Source organism: Xylocopa sonorina, chromosome 3, assembly GCF_050948175.1.
Source record: "Xylocopa sonorina isolate GNS202 chromosome 3, iyXylSono1_principal, whole genome shotgun sequence".
Classification (NCBI taxonomy): Eukaryota; Metazoa; Arthropoda; class Insecta; order Hymenoptera; family Apidae; genus Xylocopa; species Xylocopa sonorina.
The window spans coordinates 2,448,994-2,465,094 of NC_135195.1; the positions used below are offsets into that span (position 1 = coordinate 2,448,994).

A 16,101-nucleotide genomic window follows, 5' to 3' on the forward strand; every position below is an offset into this window, starting at 1 on the left:
ACGTTTCTGTGCGACTATAAAATCGGAGCGGACTGGTGTTAGTCTCTCTTTAATGTTCGAGTCGAGAGGGGAAATCAGATGGTCGTAGTAGTAAGTCAAACAGTAACAGAATGTCACGGTACGTCAAATAGCAAGTAGAATATCTCCGGAGAGTCTCAGCGGGAACCGTATCTCCGACCACTAGACATAATCTCGTGGAACATGGGAACTTGCTGGCTCCTCCTATGAACTCTGCATGCCAATACAAAATGGTTGCGTTGGTTGCTCTCTCGTTTAAAAATTTCCGCCTAATTAAAAAACCATTGAAGAATATCTTTTCATTCCGTGCGTTCTTTATTCTACTTCCGCGTTTAAGCACGCAAGTCTGCCTTTCGAATTTGACAGAAAAATTAGGATATTATTCTAGAAACTGTTGGTTGAAAATCATTGGATCTTCTCATTTTCTTACCATTCATTTTACATTTCTGAAATATTATTCTTCGTATCTCTTATATTATTTACTTAAAATATTAGGATCAAAGGAATGAAGGGAGGAATTGAATAATTAATATGTAAACGGTAAATAATTGTAACAAATTTGTTACATAAATTTCATAAAAGTTGAACATATCACATTTACGTTTCGATGCATTCGTTATTAAAATTGTAATTTAAGATAATCCATAGGTAATTATATATTGAGATGTATTTTCTATTAATATTTTCTTAATAAATATGATAATGCGATCCTTATTTCTACTTCTCAATGTTTTTCGAGATACTTTATCTTGGTGATTTTAACATGTATGATATTATTGTATAATTGTTTTATATTAAAATATATATTATTGTGTTACTGGGCTGTGCATGAGTTACATGTTCCCTCTCTGCTATCACATTTTTAGGTACATTTGAAATTTTATATTTTGCCATGCATTCGGTGTGTAGAAATTTCCATGGTGTAGAATTTGATATAACAAATCTGCATTGGAATTTCGTTGCGAACAAAACTGCAATGAATTTTGTGTGCAATATATTATAACAAATAACGTTACGGCTTAGTCGTGCAGTTCTGTGTTAGTTGCACTTTATTCATATATTCATATATTTCAACTATGGCAGAAAATTGTTCAATTGTTTAAAATGATACGCGAGTATAAACGAATCGACTAATCGAGATTGTTTCCTTTTTTGCAGGTTCATGGTGGTATTGGTATGCCTCATATTTAGCGTACTGTCAACGATAGACCAGTACACTAGCTTCGCGAATGAAACCCTTTTTTGGATGGTAAGTACGCTAGTTTCACGTTCATCGTGCTATAATTATAGAACATCTCTGCTATACCTTAACAATTTCTTATTCTCTTCATTTTTCGTTTATCGTAATTTCAAATTCCCTAAAAGTGCCAGCTACTCGATGAGAAGAATCAAATTGATTGCACGCTGAGATTTTCTCGATCTTTTTTCGATCACTTGGATTTTTTGGGTTTTGCATATTTTTGTGATATTGCAGAATAATGGAATTTAAAATCTATCTATATCTGGAATCTAATCACTTTCTACGACCCTTAACCGACTCTTCGGCCAAAGGACTTCGATTCCTCTCTTCTCACAACGATTATTAATCCTATGTACTAGGATGTTCCCTCTGCGTGGACATCAGAATTGATGAATGATTACGAAAGTTAAACATAAGAAATGCGTGTTTACCCGAAATCTTCTATTGACGTTAGCAATAGAAACTGTTTAAACTATTTAAATAATATTTATTGTCAACGTCCGGAAAGGCGTCAAGTGCGAAAGGTTAAAGTTAAAAGAAAACGGCGACGGTGAGTCGCCGTGTCCCGTCGGTCGACATGAAACCCTAAATCTAAATTTACACCTAGAAAGAACCTAAACCTGAGCTTAACACTCTACAATAATGTTCATTGAGGTCGTAGGAGGGAACAGATATTCTTTCTGTCGTAAATTTCATCGTGCTTCTTGACACTTTTAGAAATTCAGAATTTCGATTTTGGATTTTTTTAAAAACCCATTGCACTCAAATGCCGTAAACATAAAAACAAAAATAAGGAAACCAGTAATCGCAAGAAATAACCCCAGAAAATAAATAATCATAGTGCTAAATAATTACAGTATTGAAAGCAATCGTTACAATAATTATTTGAATATGTATAAATTTTCTACTAAGACATTCGTTGATCACATTCAATATTTCAATATTATAATATTTTTACAATATTTATTTATTATATAGTCGCTGAAAAATGAAACGAGAATATGGAATGAGCTAATCAATCGATGCAAATTCTAAAATAAATAAAATATATATTATTATGATTTGCGCGAACTAAAAAATAAAAAATATCCCATTTTACATATCCCTTAACGCTCCCCTCTGCAGCAATCTCTTAAGCACCACTAGGTTCATCGATACAGAGGCTTAATGCCACTTCGCTGTTGTTTGCCCGCGAAACTCCCCCAAACGCTACGCGGAAGCGCGCGCCCCTAAACAAGCTTCGAGACACCGTGCTCGGGATTGCGTTCCGCGAGTAATCCAACCGAAGTTTGGTTAAGATAAGCGGGCTTAATTAATTATCCCAGGTCCAAGTAGAAACTTCGTCCGAGGTTCGACGACTCATAAGAAGCGAAATTTCCGTCGACAAAGGGCTCGCTGTTCCCCGCGAACGGTCACTCGTGAAATCGCGGCGAACGATCTCCTTTATCCGATTTATCTACCAAGGCGTCGTTTAACGTTCCAGCGGGCCTTTTGCGTAACCCTCGAGAGGTTGCTTTTCTTTTCGGGAACGCAGCTCGAGGGTCCATTGTATCGTTCGCCTTTTGTTTAGATTCAGCTGATCGTTCATTCGAGGATACTGCAGATATTCATAAATTACATAGATATTGATCAGAATTTCAGTTGAAACGTGGAAGATAGAGAATAACAATAGAGTAATTTTCTTCTTCTTTAATTTCTATTTTAAAAATTAAATTATGCATACTATTAAGGTATATGGATGAAATAATTTGTTGACGGCGACAAAATAACAGTCATGATCAGTAATAGCTCGCGTATAGGCCCTGTGAAATTTGATATTATCTTTCTTTATACTACTACCGTATAATCCTTAAGCTTAATGACAGTAGGCATCCCAAAATTTACGAAGAAGATACAAGAATGTATGGAGATGTATAGCAGCCCCATTAGTTTTAGCTAACAATGACAATAATAATAACGATAACGATAACAATGTCTGTAACATATAGGATGATAATTATATTCAAGGAATGGTGCTACAGCTAAAACTAAATGCCTAACTGACTGACTGACTAAACTGAATTGGACGATCGACTATTGACGACTGACGCAGACGAGAATGTCGCTCCTTAAAAACGCGTACGAAGAGGAAAGGAAAAGCTAAGAAAGCGAACGTTTCCAGGAAGAACACAAGGAAATGAAAATGGGTCATAAACAAGTGAAAGTTGGTACGCGATGGAAACTTTAGGTACAAATTGAAGGATTTTAAGAATTCTTAAGGGTGGACACTAACTGGATTAATGTTGGGGTTAGGATAGCGTGCGTATCTGGTCGCCAAGTGTGGGCATAGAGCGACCAGATCAGTGTAGATCGTGAGATTGTCGGATTTGGAAAGAATTTTAAATGAGTGAAGAAACCTAAATATTTTTTAAACAGTAAATTTACATTGAATCTGTAGCAAAAATTTGAGCAAATGGAATGGAATTTGCTATACGAAACGGTGTATTTAGAGTGAAAACCTTGTACATTATTTTCTAAATTTACCTTGACTAGGCACGTTTTAACGTACACGTCTGAAATTCTGAAACGAAACGTCTCCAAGATTGTACAAGCATGCCGTATGACCATGCGCTCTATAACGGGGATATAAAGGCAAAGGACATTGGAGGGTATTTGGGGTATCGGAGGGGCACGTTCTCCCTTCGAAAAGGTATCTTCCGCGTAAGTCCGTCCATGTCCAAGCAAACCATGGATCCTGCTTGTGTATATATCTTCGGTACACACCATGAAAAGCTCTCTGCGCGAATATTACGTGCCTTGACAAGTTGCCGTCTTCGCCCTAATGACACGCCGCCCCTCGCTTCCGGCTTTCTTCCGCGTGGCGGGCTAAAAATAGACCCCGGTGGAGGGTTTATCGTCCAAGTTTCTTTGGCAACCTGTCTTGCTTCCTGTTTCTTTTTTTTTCCTGACTGTTTCGTTCAGGTGATAACGCGCGACTGATGGCGGGAGACGGTCGACGTGGGCTTGATGGATGAAATGGATTGGTCTTCGTATTTGTAGCGAGTTGTGGGAGTGTATGTATCATACGCGTTTTTAAATAGGCGAAATGTTAATCGTGATCTATTTAAGGTCGTGCGTGTATTGAATGATAAGAAATTTCTGTGTAAGTCATGTTTCGTTTCTGATGGTACAAATATGAGTTTATGTTAAAGTTTACAGTGTAACGATGGAAAGAAACTGGATTGGTAAAGCGAACGTGAATAGTTTCTTTTAAATCACAATTTCTTTGTAGATGAACAATGAAAGTACCACGTGAAATACATTTCTTTTAGTTGAAGGCCTTATTAGTTTAATTTAGTAAAGTACGTATGATTCAATTACTCTTTCCATTTTTCATTTATCTGAAGTTGTAATTTTTATTCAAATTTATACGTAGAAATTGTTCACTCCTCATTTTTCAAATTTACGATATTTGAAGTTACGAAAGACTTCCAAAGTACTTTGCAAGCGTAACTAATTTACATTACTTAAAAAAGAAAGTATTTCATTATAAATAAATTAGTTTACATTGCTGTCAGAATTGTTATGAATTCCATTTTCTAAATTTCATCGCGTTCCGTAATTATCTACCGGGTCGCTTAATTATAAAATTAATTGCAACGTTAACTGTGGAGTCGCGTGGAACGTAACTGGGAACGCGAAAGTTTCACAGGACACCGAAACATCGTGACTCTGTCATCGATGTCCCCATTTTTCCAGGGCGCCGAGACATCGCAATAAAGGTCGTACAATCGATATGGCGTCTCTATATGTATAACGTCGCGTCGGTTGCACATTTATTTTAAGAACAGGGAACTAATGACTAGCCTGGAAAGTCATCACGGAAGTGTCTTTCTCGTTGTTATTACGATTATCACTTGGTCGGAGGTATTATTTTCACATTTCGAAAATTAAGTCGTTTATTCACGTTTCAACGTTTCTGTCGTTCATTACTGCGAGCAGGTTACTTTTTTACGAATTGACGTATTGAAATTCTCATGATAAGGCAGACACAAATTTTTTAGATTCTTATTTATCTGAATTAACTTTTCTGTTACGTGTTCGTGTATTTGTTCTTCTTTCTAATTTTGTTTATTTTGAAAGTATTTTTCGCTTCTTTTTTACTTTTTTTATAAAAGTTAGTTTATACACTATTCACTATTCACACGATTTTTTCTATTGATTCATCGAATATCCCTTCCATTTAGGGGATGTTATTTTCATGTAATTAGTAAATTATCTTATTTGTAATTAATATATTATTATAAAACATTATTCGATCGATTGTTTCTAATGTTTAAGGTATCGTCTTTGAACTGTTTAGCAGAAGAATTTACTGTTGTGTAATATGAAATTGATAGTTATAAGTGAGTGTTTTCTAATATTCTTTTAATTAAAGTTCCCTTTTATAATTTTCAATTAACACGTAACTCCAGTCTTACATATATCAAGATAAATTTGATAGAAATATAATGTTATTTAACTTGATAGTATTTAAAATTATATTATTACATTTAATTGTTTTATTACGCATTACAGATACATCACATAACTAAACCGAATTTCATTTTTATATGCGACGAAAAAGGAAAATATATAAAAATATATAAAAATTATGGCAATGTTACCATATAAGAATAGTCATCCATTTGACTTGTCGCTCATTCCAAGAAATTCATTACAACCCCCTCGAATTATACAGAGAAACATCATTATAAAGGGATGAAATTTAAATCCGCTTCGTGTCTCCGCGCATAAAAAAGAAACCAAGAAACACTAATGCGTGTAATACTAATGCACTCGCAACGTTTGTCATAAACATTCCCGTTGGTTGACAGGAGATCTGTTTGGTGGTGTTCTTCGGAGTGGAATACCTGGTGAGACTATGGAGCGCCGGGTGCAGGTCGAAGTACATGGGCTGCTGCGGCAGGCTGCGTTTCATACGAAAACCAATTTGTATCATAGGTGAGTGCGTTTCATTAATATATGCAGCCGACCTCCGGTCAATTAGCCCGATGCCCGCGGGCTAATCCAATATCCCCCGTTGTCCGATTGTTGCGGCTAAAATTAGACGGGGAATGCACCCTCTTTGAGTTGAAACCACGGCAAACTGTTTGTTCTCCCCGCGTCGATCCACTTCATTATTGCGTTAATCGACGATGATAGATTCGCTCCGCGTGATTACCGACCGAGATCGATAAAGTCTGTCGTTGATCGAATTCTCTCCAACTCCATGAGCCGCGGACGTGTCCATAATTAATCGATTATTCATTTTCTGATTCGTATCGTTCTACGCCAGTTCAACGGTTTGCTTCACTTTTATTTTTTTTAGATCAAGTTCGTTCGTTTTAACAGCTGGTTCTTCAGCTAGTCTTTCAATTTTGAGTTCATGTAGTAGACGTTAGCGAGTTAATAATGGTTCTTCAATCTCTATTGCAATTCGTTGTGTCTTCTATGATTTGTATATGATATAAAGAGGAACTAATCCGATATCCCTTGAGTGTTTGTTATTTTAACCGTTGGAAGCATGAATCCATAAAAGCCATGAATGATCCATAGGATGACCCAAAAAATGTGCTACAGGCTGTCGAGGAATTCAGTCTCAAAAACTAATGAAAATATCGACTTCAATTTTGCTTCAGTTAAACGAAACAGTTGATAATAAAAATTCTTCGAGGCGACTTTTAGAAAGGACCCTGAAAGACAATATCAATTTATATCAAATTGAATAATATTTAATCGAACCACATTTGTTCCATTTAGTAGAAAGTGAAACGCTAGAACCACCCACCAATCGCCTCAAAAGGTGTTTAGCTGTGAATAACTGTTTGCTTGAAAGGCTATTCCATTAATTCGTCGCGCGTCGTCTCATGTGAACATTCAGACGTGGTCGTTCAAGATGGTGAACGACAGAACGATGTGACTCAAGATCAAACGAAACTTTGTGAACAAGTAAATTCTAACACAGAGTCGAATATTAATCGAATCGGTTCCATCGTCGTCCGCGATGCTGCATTTTTATAATTCTTCATTTCTTTTATATTTCGACTAACTACTCCTCTTCCATCATTTAATTAAAGAAAAAAGAAAAATTAATTTCGACATCTGTAACAATTTGAAGAGAACAGCTTTTAACATTTTACGAGAGATATTCTGTATAATCTATTGTTGTACAATTGCGTTTAATATTGTTTGGTTGCATCCTCAGATTTAATCGTGGTGGTCGCATCCATTGTGGTGTTGTCGGTTGGAAGCAATGGTCAGGTGTTCGCCACTTCCGCCATAAGGGGCATCCGATTTTTGCAAATACTGCGAATGCTGCATGTGGATCGACAAGGTGGCACATGGCGACTTCTTGGGTCTGTGGTTTTCATCCATCGTCAGGTACGTTCGATAAACTCTTGAAATGCATTAAAAATAGTAAAACATTTAAATCCATTCGTGTAGTAATTATATCTCTTCTTTTATCATGTACACGCATTCAGCGTTTCAGTAATAAATTCTTGAATATTAATAAACTGTATTTCTTCACGGATTGTACATGTGTTTCAAACTACTATCCCATGAATATGATGTTTTAGTTTGGTACCAAATAAAATGCAACGTGTTCTCTTCTTGAAAGAATGTCTTATTTTTTATAAGAAAAAAGTTGCTTTCATTATAACCGAGGTATTTCGTACGTCGAGCTTCTGAATGAAATGTCGCATTTTAACAGTACAAGCAATTTAAAATATTGGTCTGTCAATGCAAAATGGTTGGCGTTAAACGAGGCGACGATTTACTATTTTCCAGGAGCTGATCACAACGTTGTACATCGGGTTCCTAGGTCTTATTTTCAGCAGTTACTTCGTGTATCTTGCCGAAAAAGATGCTGTTGGGCCCGATGGAAAAACAGACTTTGCCAGCTACGCCGACGCGCTATGGTGGGGCGTGGTGAGTAAATTATGATAATTGGCGAAAATCATTCTTATCGAAACTATTTAGCTCTTAACCAATTCATACAATTTTCTATAAATATTGTTTTATATATAGAAAAAAGTTTATCATTACTCAACTTCCGTTTTCATATTACATTTTTCTGCCACTTTCTATAATAAATAATGCAAATTGTAGTTACGCGTTTCAACTCGTATCTCGTCGAGTAGATTTTAAAGGTACATGCTATACAGATTTAAATACAAATTTGATTGTTAAATTAATTGATAAAATAATTGGTACCCAATTGTACCAAGTGTTCATCAGAGTAATATAGGCGATTGTAATCAATCGTGATGTATCAGAATTGAATTGTTCGGCTATGTTTATTATTTAGAACAAGATATAAAAATGCTGAAGAGAGAAGAAGAAAATCTAAATATATGCATAAAGTATTATATAATTCCTTTTCTCGAACTATTTTAACGAAAGCTCGTTGCATCTTGCAAGGATTTATATTTTCTCACGGAAGCCGTTAGTTTTATTACACATTCGATCGAATCATAAATATTTATCGTTGTATCTATATTATCGTTATATCAATAATTTTTTCTATTTTCAAATCCTTGTGCACTTAAAGACTTGAAATCATAGTACGTGTAGTTGAGATGCGAAAATAGAAGCACGAATAAACGGGCGAAAACATTCCTTTTTCTGATTCAAGCTTATTGAAACGTACAGTGCGATATTAGTTTCGTACCAAAAATACTTAAGCGAAATTGGATTTTTTAAGGAAACTGATTAATTTCTTTGAACAAGGAACCGACAAACTGTCTTAATTGGAATACGTTCTATTCCAGCGCTGAGCTTCGAATATTAAACGTAGAATATATGTATTCTACGTGCATTCTTTTAAATGAATAAAATCGATATAAAAAAGCATTATGCATTTGCGGATATATGTACGTGTTCTCTCTATATACATATCCTAATCTATAATGATAATATATATACATATCATAGATCTCAAAATGAAAATGAGGAATTCATAAAAAGAAATCTTAAATCAAATAAAATTCAACCCCTCCAGGTTTTATTTTCGAAAGCAACAAATATTCTTGGGTGTTATTGGACGATTCGCAACGTATGCAATTATTCAAAACATTAATATGGGCATGGCAAATAAAGAGAAAGATTGAGTAGCGAAAAGACAAAAGCAGGATCAAGCGAGATGAGGAGTTATTTTAATAGTTTAGGATGCTTTTTTTTTATAAAGTTCGTTTATTCCTTTGTATTGGTAGCTGTTACTAAATTACATCGTATTAAAATTATGACCAAATTAAGTTAAACCATCCTCACCCCTTAAATGTCCGGCTAATATCAAAGATTAAACAGAAACTCAACGTTAATATGATTATTAATATTATTCACTGTCATTCATATACACAATGGTAGCCACGATGCAAATATCAAAATAATAAAACAGCGTACAACACAACATATCAGCCATGTTTGGAGGGGTTGAAAAATTCCAAATAAAAAGGAGAACGCTCAGGAAGCTGAATAAAACGTTCAATCGAAGCTCAATCAACTCCAGCAATGTCCGTCAGAATATCGAGCGTCTGCCGAATCCGATTCACGCGAGCCCGTTTAATGAGCCACCCCCGATGCTCCATCGCTGCCCGATAATTAACTCGGTACACCGACTTTTGATTCCGTCAAGTCGTGCCAGCTGGCTCGTACGAGCGAATATTTATCAGCCACGGCCGTTAATCGGTCGGAAAATATGTCTGCATTATGGTCGACAGTGTCGAACGAGCGGTCGTAGAGACGGGGAATCGATCGTGCAGAGGTTGACGATTTAAACGCGGGGTTGATTAACGCCGCCGTCTCGTCGATTGGCGTTGTTCAATCGTTGTTCAATCGTTGTTCAATCGTCGTTCGATTTTCCGCGAGGCCCCGGACTTCTGGAACGGGATGCGCCCGGGATGCGGAATTGAAATTTTAATTAGCTTGTTTGTCGGTTCGCCGCTAATTACGTAGCTCCGTCCGTCGACGAAATTTTCGCTTTTGTGTTTAGCTTTTTCCTTGTTCGCTCGTAATCGGTCGAGCGCGACTACTGTACACAGTTAAATTTGCATACCGAACGTTGTATGGAGGGTTGTACGAAACGTGTTGCGTGAATTGAAATTAAATTTTTAAACGTTTATTTAGGGGGAATTGTGCTGCGTAATATTCTCTCGGTTAGTCGTATGATTGTCGCGTTTTTTTTTTTTTTTTTTTTCTTTGGTGCGTGTATCATAGACTGTCTGAGTGGTATTTTATGCTATAAAAATTAAGATTCTGTTGGAAATGATGCGAAATACAGTTCTCTGGGCGATGAATGGTAGAAGAAATTGTCAAAAATTCTTGCAATATTACATTTTTATATTTATCCCTAATATTCGCTTTATAATATGATTATATGAATTGTGTCAGATATCGATTTTACGTTAATTTCAACGTAATTGCTGTTCGCGTCATTAAATTTCGCAATTTATTCCGTGCATATAATTTCTACGGTATGTTAAAAACAGCAGACTAGTAACAAAAAAGGATCGTTTATTAATTCCGTCAGAAAATGTAAATTCAATAATAAGTATGAATAATGTATCAACGAAAATAACAGCGAAGAATATTTCGAAAATTTATTAGTTAATAAATTTTATATCCGCACGCATAATTGAACATTATACACGGTTGAAGTTTTCTGGTAATGCAAAATGTTCGTTTACTTTCAGATTACCGTGACCACGATCGGTTACGGTGATACTGTCCCACAAACGTGGATGGGAAAAATAGTCGCTTCGTGTTTCAGCGTATTCGCGATATCCTTTTTCGCACTTCCAGCCGTAAGTACAATTCTTCGTTTCAATCATTTCGTCGCACAGATTCAAATATTTTAAATGCTAAATTAAAATTTTTAATATTGTTTAACACTTCTTTTATACAGAATCTTGTAACAAATTTCTGATTTTCAAACGCCTACTACCAATTACTAACGCCTTTTCACAGATTTGAATAAAGCATGAAACGTTAAAGTTAACAAATACCAAGATAGTCTCAAACTGTACTGAAAGCGTCAAGATCACCTTTGTTCTCCAAATCCTCCGCCACGAATTACAGAGGAACCATCGAATTCCAAATCTAATTGCAGGGAATACTGGGTTCCGGTTTCGCGCTTAAAGTCCAGCAAAAGCAACGACAGAAACACTTCAACCGGCAGATACCAGCGGCAGCCATGTTGATACAGTGCTTGTGGCGGTGTTACGCCGCGGACAAGGCCATCAACAGCGTGGCGACGTGGAACATTTACATCAAGGACCCAACTCCAGCCGGACAACCGTCCACGCCCCTGGGAAAGGTAAGATTTCGCGTACTTTGACCCGAGTTCAGTGGCAGTAGCTATTCTAGCCGTTGATTGTTGATGTTCCTAGTTGCTTTTACGATGTTCCACGGCGGTCTGATACGACGCCGACGATTGCGATATTCGTTTTCTTCTATCTTCTTTTTTTTTTTTTCTTTTTTTCTCCTCTCTTCGTCGTTCTTTGCGCCGCGGGGTCGTTTCGATCATATTCTTGTCTACCAGTTACGGAGCGTTCAGAATGCCACAATTTTGAATCTGTTTGATGTTTGCTTTCGTTTAGCGGATCATGGTAGATGTTACTCTAAAATGTTCGACGCAGAATAGTTGTTTTGCGTTTGATGTTGAAAGTTGTTCGGTATTTGCTACCCGAGTTATTGGTTCATGAGTAGTTGAGCGTGTTTTACGAGTTCCCCTCTTGAATATCACTCTTGCGTGTGGAGGACAATCGAAAAGAGTCGAGTAGATGGTTACACTTAACGACTGGAATGAAAACGAGATTGGGCCAGTGTTCGTTTCATCGTAGATCTTTTCGTAGACTTCCATTTCGAACGTTCTACTTGAATTATTTTACCAACCGACATAGTTCTCATCGATAGAGTAACATTTAAAGAAAATAGTTGTTTTTTTCTTTTCTATTTCGTTGAGTAGTGTGTGCATTTGTAAAAAGTCTACTCTCATCGTAGAAGTCTCGCATCGTTACAGTAAATAAATACGTACCAATTAAAAGCGAAACACTTGTGAGAAAGCATAGAGAAACGCATAGAAAGATTGGAGATTCGTTTCCAGAATATTGACGATCGAAGAAAACAGTGAAACGATTTAGATTACCGTTTTACGGTAACATTCGCTGTTGTCTGTGGTAAAATGGAGGAAACGTCAAAATAGTTTTCCCATCTAAGTTCTGAACGTTCCTCTGTTCAGATTGAAGGCTCATCAAATTTTCCCGCTCGTCTCGTTCGATCTCGGTAAATTACCCGTAACTTCCGGCGGAACGTGAATTATGCTAATTACGGGAGAAATTATTCCCTCCTCCCTTAATTACGAAATCTACCATTAATCCGTGACGTTTTTCGTAAAACGCTCGACAGCGTTACTTTGTAATTCGCGTTATTTTCATTTTTAATGTACAATCGATCGATCTTTCCTGTTTCATTTTATTCGTCATTTTGTAAAACAGTCTTCTGTGCGTTACCGAGATTATTCGAGTCAGTTTGTATATACGGAGTGTCTTTAGAATGGCGTTGGAAACTGTGCAGACATGTGTTACTTCGCGTTTTGCTACTTTCTGCTTTTTTTTTAATGTGCATCCTATATTTTTGTACAGAGGAAATAAACTATTGTGATACATTAAGCTAAATATTATTTTCTCCGTATGATCCTCTGGAATATTTTTTATTAATTTCGTATCGAAAATATTTGCATTGTTTTATGTTATTATTGGGAAGAGAATCTATATAAAGTTTTGATTTAAAAATAAAATTTTCTGTCGCAAAATTTAAAATTAACACGATACAATCAGCATTCAATTTCTAGTAGTAAGTATTTTAAATTAAAGATTACAGACAGGAAAATCTCATCCCTTAAAAAATTATAAATTATAACATAATCCTTCTAATCTAAAGAAATGAGATCGGTTTCATCTTTTAGTACACATGCGTGATTTCCCAACGCCATTTTAAATGCAGCTTACAATTTACGGTATATTTTGAATTCTCGTTCGAACTGAACCTGTTGGCGCGTTGATTCGCCGATAAAATATCGCGGGACAGAGCCGCGAGATTTATCAAAAAAAAAAGAAAAGAAAAACTGAAAAAAAGACGTTGAACAATTGGAGAGAAAGGAAATCACGCCGCTGCGGCGGCGGGATTTCGATTATTCCGTACGGTCATGCAGACAATTTGGCAGTGGATGGATATGCAAGCAGAGAATGCGAATTCTGCTCTGTGTTTTTCAATGTGCCGTTCGATATCCGGAACACGACTATGACTTGAGTGTTGCTCGTGGTTATTCGTGTGTTGATGCAGTTTCAAATTTACGCTTCAAAGCTTTTTGTACATTACATCATTAATTCCTTCCAGTTCTCTTCGCGTCACGAACACTACGGAAACTCTTGCTTCTCTGTCTCTTCGACTCTCCTTTGCTTTATCGTTTCCTTATTTAAAAGGATCGTTTTACTCCCTCAAAGTTTAGTTTTTCCTTTCGTTTTTTTTTTTTTTTTGCCAGAGGAATATCTCGAGCTGCTTCTAATTCACGATGTAATCGAATTAGAGATCGTTTATCGAGAAATTATAGATCTTTTGCGTGGCGAAGTCAATCTTTCGAGTGGTCGATCGATTAATGAATTAAGTTGAACACTGATTTTGATTCCATCCACGAATTTGCGCTGTGGTTTTTCAATTGGAAATTGTTCTGTTTACTGCCATCGTTATTTGCATTATTCGATCGTTACCACGCGTTCTACATCACAAAAATGGGGTTGGAATCATCGTTTGTGTTTGTATAATACTAGAGATGAGCAAAATTTTAACTGTGTAATCAAATATATATGTATATAAAGCTTAAATAACTAATAAAGATTTCTCTGTAATTTCGCCTATATTCCATAGATTAATAAAAAAAAAAGCTAGTAGCGTCAATTCTTATTTGTAAATTATAGCACGTCAAAGTGGTAAAATAAATTCATTATACAAATTTACCTGAATATTTAGGAATAAAAATGGCTTGACATTAATTTCCTCATAGAACGGATTAATACTTTTTGCATGGTTACTATTCCGTCTTATCTTATAATCTTCAGAGGGGAAAAAAAGATATAAACTCGAGGGACGTTAAATTTTAAATTATAAGGGCTAGCTTTAAAGTGCAAGGATGGCATGGAAGTGGTTCAACTGGATTATCAACGTTCAACGTTTCCGTCGCTTAAAAAAATTTGTTCGAACTAGTTTCACAAGTTCTACCTGTTTTCTTCTCTCGAGTCGTATAAATAAAATTCCAAATAGAACTTGGACGTATAATAATCCATATAATCTAAACAGATTATTGTCCAGTTTTTAACAAAATATATAGTATCTCTTATTCGATTACACTTTAAATTTTTTTAATATCGTACTATTCGTTATTTAAACTTAAATGAAAGAATGCTTAGCAACATTTGATAAAAAGAGTGGATTAATTTCCAGATTACGTTGCTTGCTCGCGAAATTTATTTTCGAAATTCTGATTGTTATTTGTTATGCGAATCGCTTCACGTGTTATTCGGGAAGGAATTAAGTTTCGAGCCGAAAATCAGTTTCGTATTCGACTCGTGTACATACGGACTTAAAGCAAGTGTGTAAATGTTGTACATAAAAATTTTGTTCGCAATCGAATTCAGTTCCTCCCTTTTCTCTCCTCCATTTTTCTTCAAACGTTATACTTTTCAGAAAGTAGGTTTGCGTGCTAGTATCTTCTTAAAATACCATTAGCAATAGTTTAATTATTTTGCATGAAAAATTTCGTTTGCTGCCATCGAACGTACTCTCTATAAAAATCGAGGTAAATACAAAAATAAAAAGAACAGAATCAGAAGACTAATTGGATAATTACCTGCCTAATATGAAGCTTTTATTTTAGCAGAAAGCAGTTCGGGAAACTTATTTTTTAATTCATAAATTAACAAACAGAGACGATAAAGTCGACGTATCAATTGCGTAATAAAATACAATAGAAATAGAAAGTGTTTTACATGAGAAAATTGAAATATTTCAAACAAAATTGAGAAATTTGAAAAATACGAAATTTTCGAATGTATTCATCGGCACACGCGAGTTTGAGACTTCTATAAAAATGATTTGCGTCGGGGTACATCAGTATCTTTCGCATCTGCTGCCAAAAGGACTTGCGCGAAATCTCTCATTGCCCTCGCCACGGTTTCTTCGACGTTTCTTCTCTGACATCTCCATCCGCCGCGTTCCCATCGACTCCACTCATGTCATGCAAGTCCAATTAGCGTATCCGCCCTCCGTCTGATACGATATATAATATATATATGAAACGTATATAAAATGTACCTAATATATTTCAGTTGATTTGTGTAAAGAAGATGGTATGTAAAGGCTATTTAGATTTATTTCAATTTTTACTCTCTTGCATGTTTATTTATTTAACAATTGTTATTCACATTTATTTGTTACCCGACGGGAACGTAATCGCATTTCGCGAGATCACCGCCGACACACCAATCCATTTAGCCTCCTCGAGATGTATATACTTACCGTCCACCAACCTTACTTTTATTCACTGAATAAACGATCACGTTCAGCTCTTAACAATTTACATACACATCCGTTGGGACGGTAAAATCGTATTGATTGAAGAATGAAATTTCGATATTACAAAGTGATAAACTGTTATAGTTTATTCGAATCGATTCTATTCACCATTGAAGAAAAAAAAGAACAAAATACGATTAAATACATTTTATTGCGAATACAATTAGCAACGAAATCATAATAATCGCGAACAA

The 16,101-nt window shown here is 35.8% G+C and overlaps 2 protein-coding genes across 3 annotated transcripts in view; one reads left to right on the forward strand and one right to left on the reverse strand.

Moving 5' to 3' along the window:
- Nucleotides 1–16,101, reverse strand: part of LOC143422490 (regulator of microtubule dynamics protein 1) — a 297,728-nt gene that overhangs the window by 171,042 nt on the left and 110,585 nt on the right. The gene's annotated exons all lie outside the window — the stretch shown is intronic.
- Nucleotides 1–16,101, forward strand: part of LOC143422475 (potassium voltage-gated channel subfamily KQT member 1-like) — a 75,698-nt gene that overhangs the window by 37,906 nt on the left and 21,691 nt on the right. Inside the window, exons 3-9 of one of the 2 annotated variants that reach the window (XM_076893140.1) lie at nt 1,177–1,267; nt 6,115–6,241; nt 7,485–7,660; nt 8,069–8,209; nt 10,972–11,082; nt 11,388–11,594; nt 15,661–15,681. In XM_076893140.1, coding sequence (XP_076749255.1) covers nt 1,177–1,267; nt 6,115–6,241; nt 7,485–7,660; nt 8,069–8,209; nt 10,972–11,082; nt 11,388–11,594; nt 15,661–15,681 — 874 coding nt within the window. The remainder of the gene's footprint in view (nt 1–1,176; nt 1,268–6,114; nt 6,242–7,484; nt 7,661–8,068; nt 8,210–10,971; nt 11,083–11,387; nt 11,595–15,660; nt 15,682–16,101) is intronic. The other variant, XM_076893141.1, reaches the window with a different exon arrangement.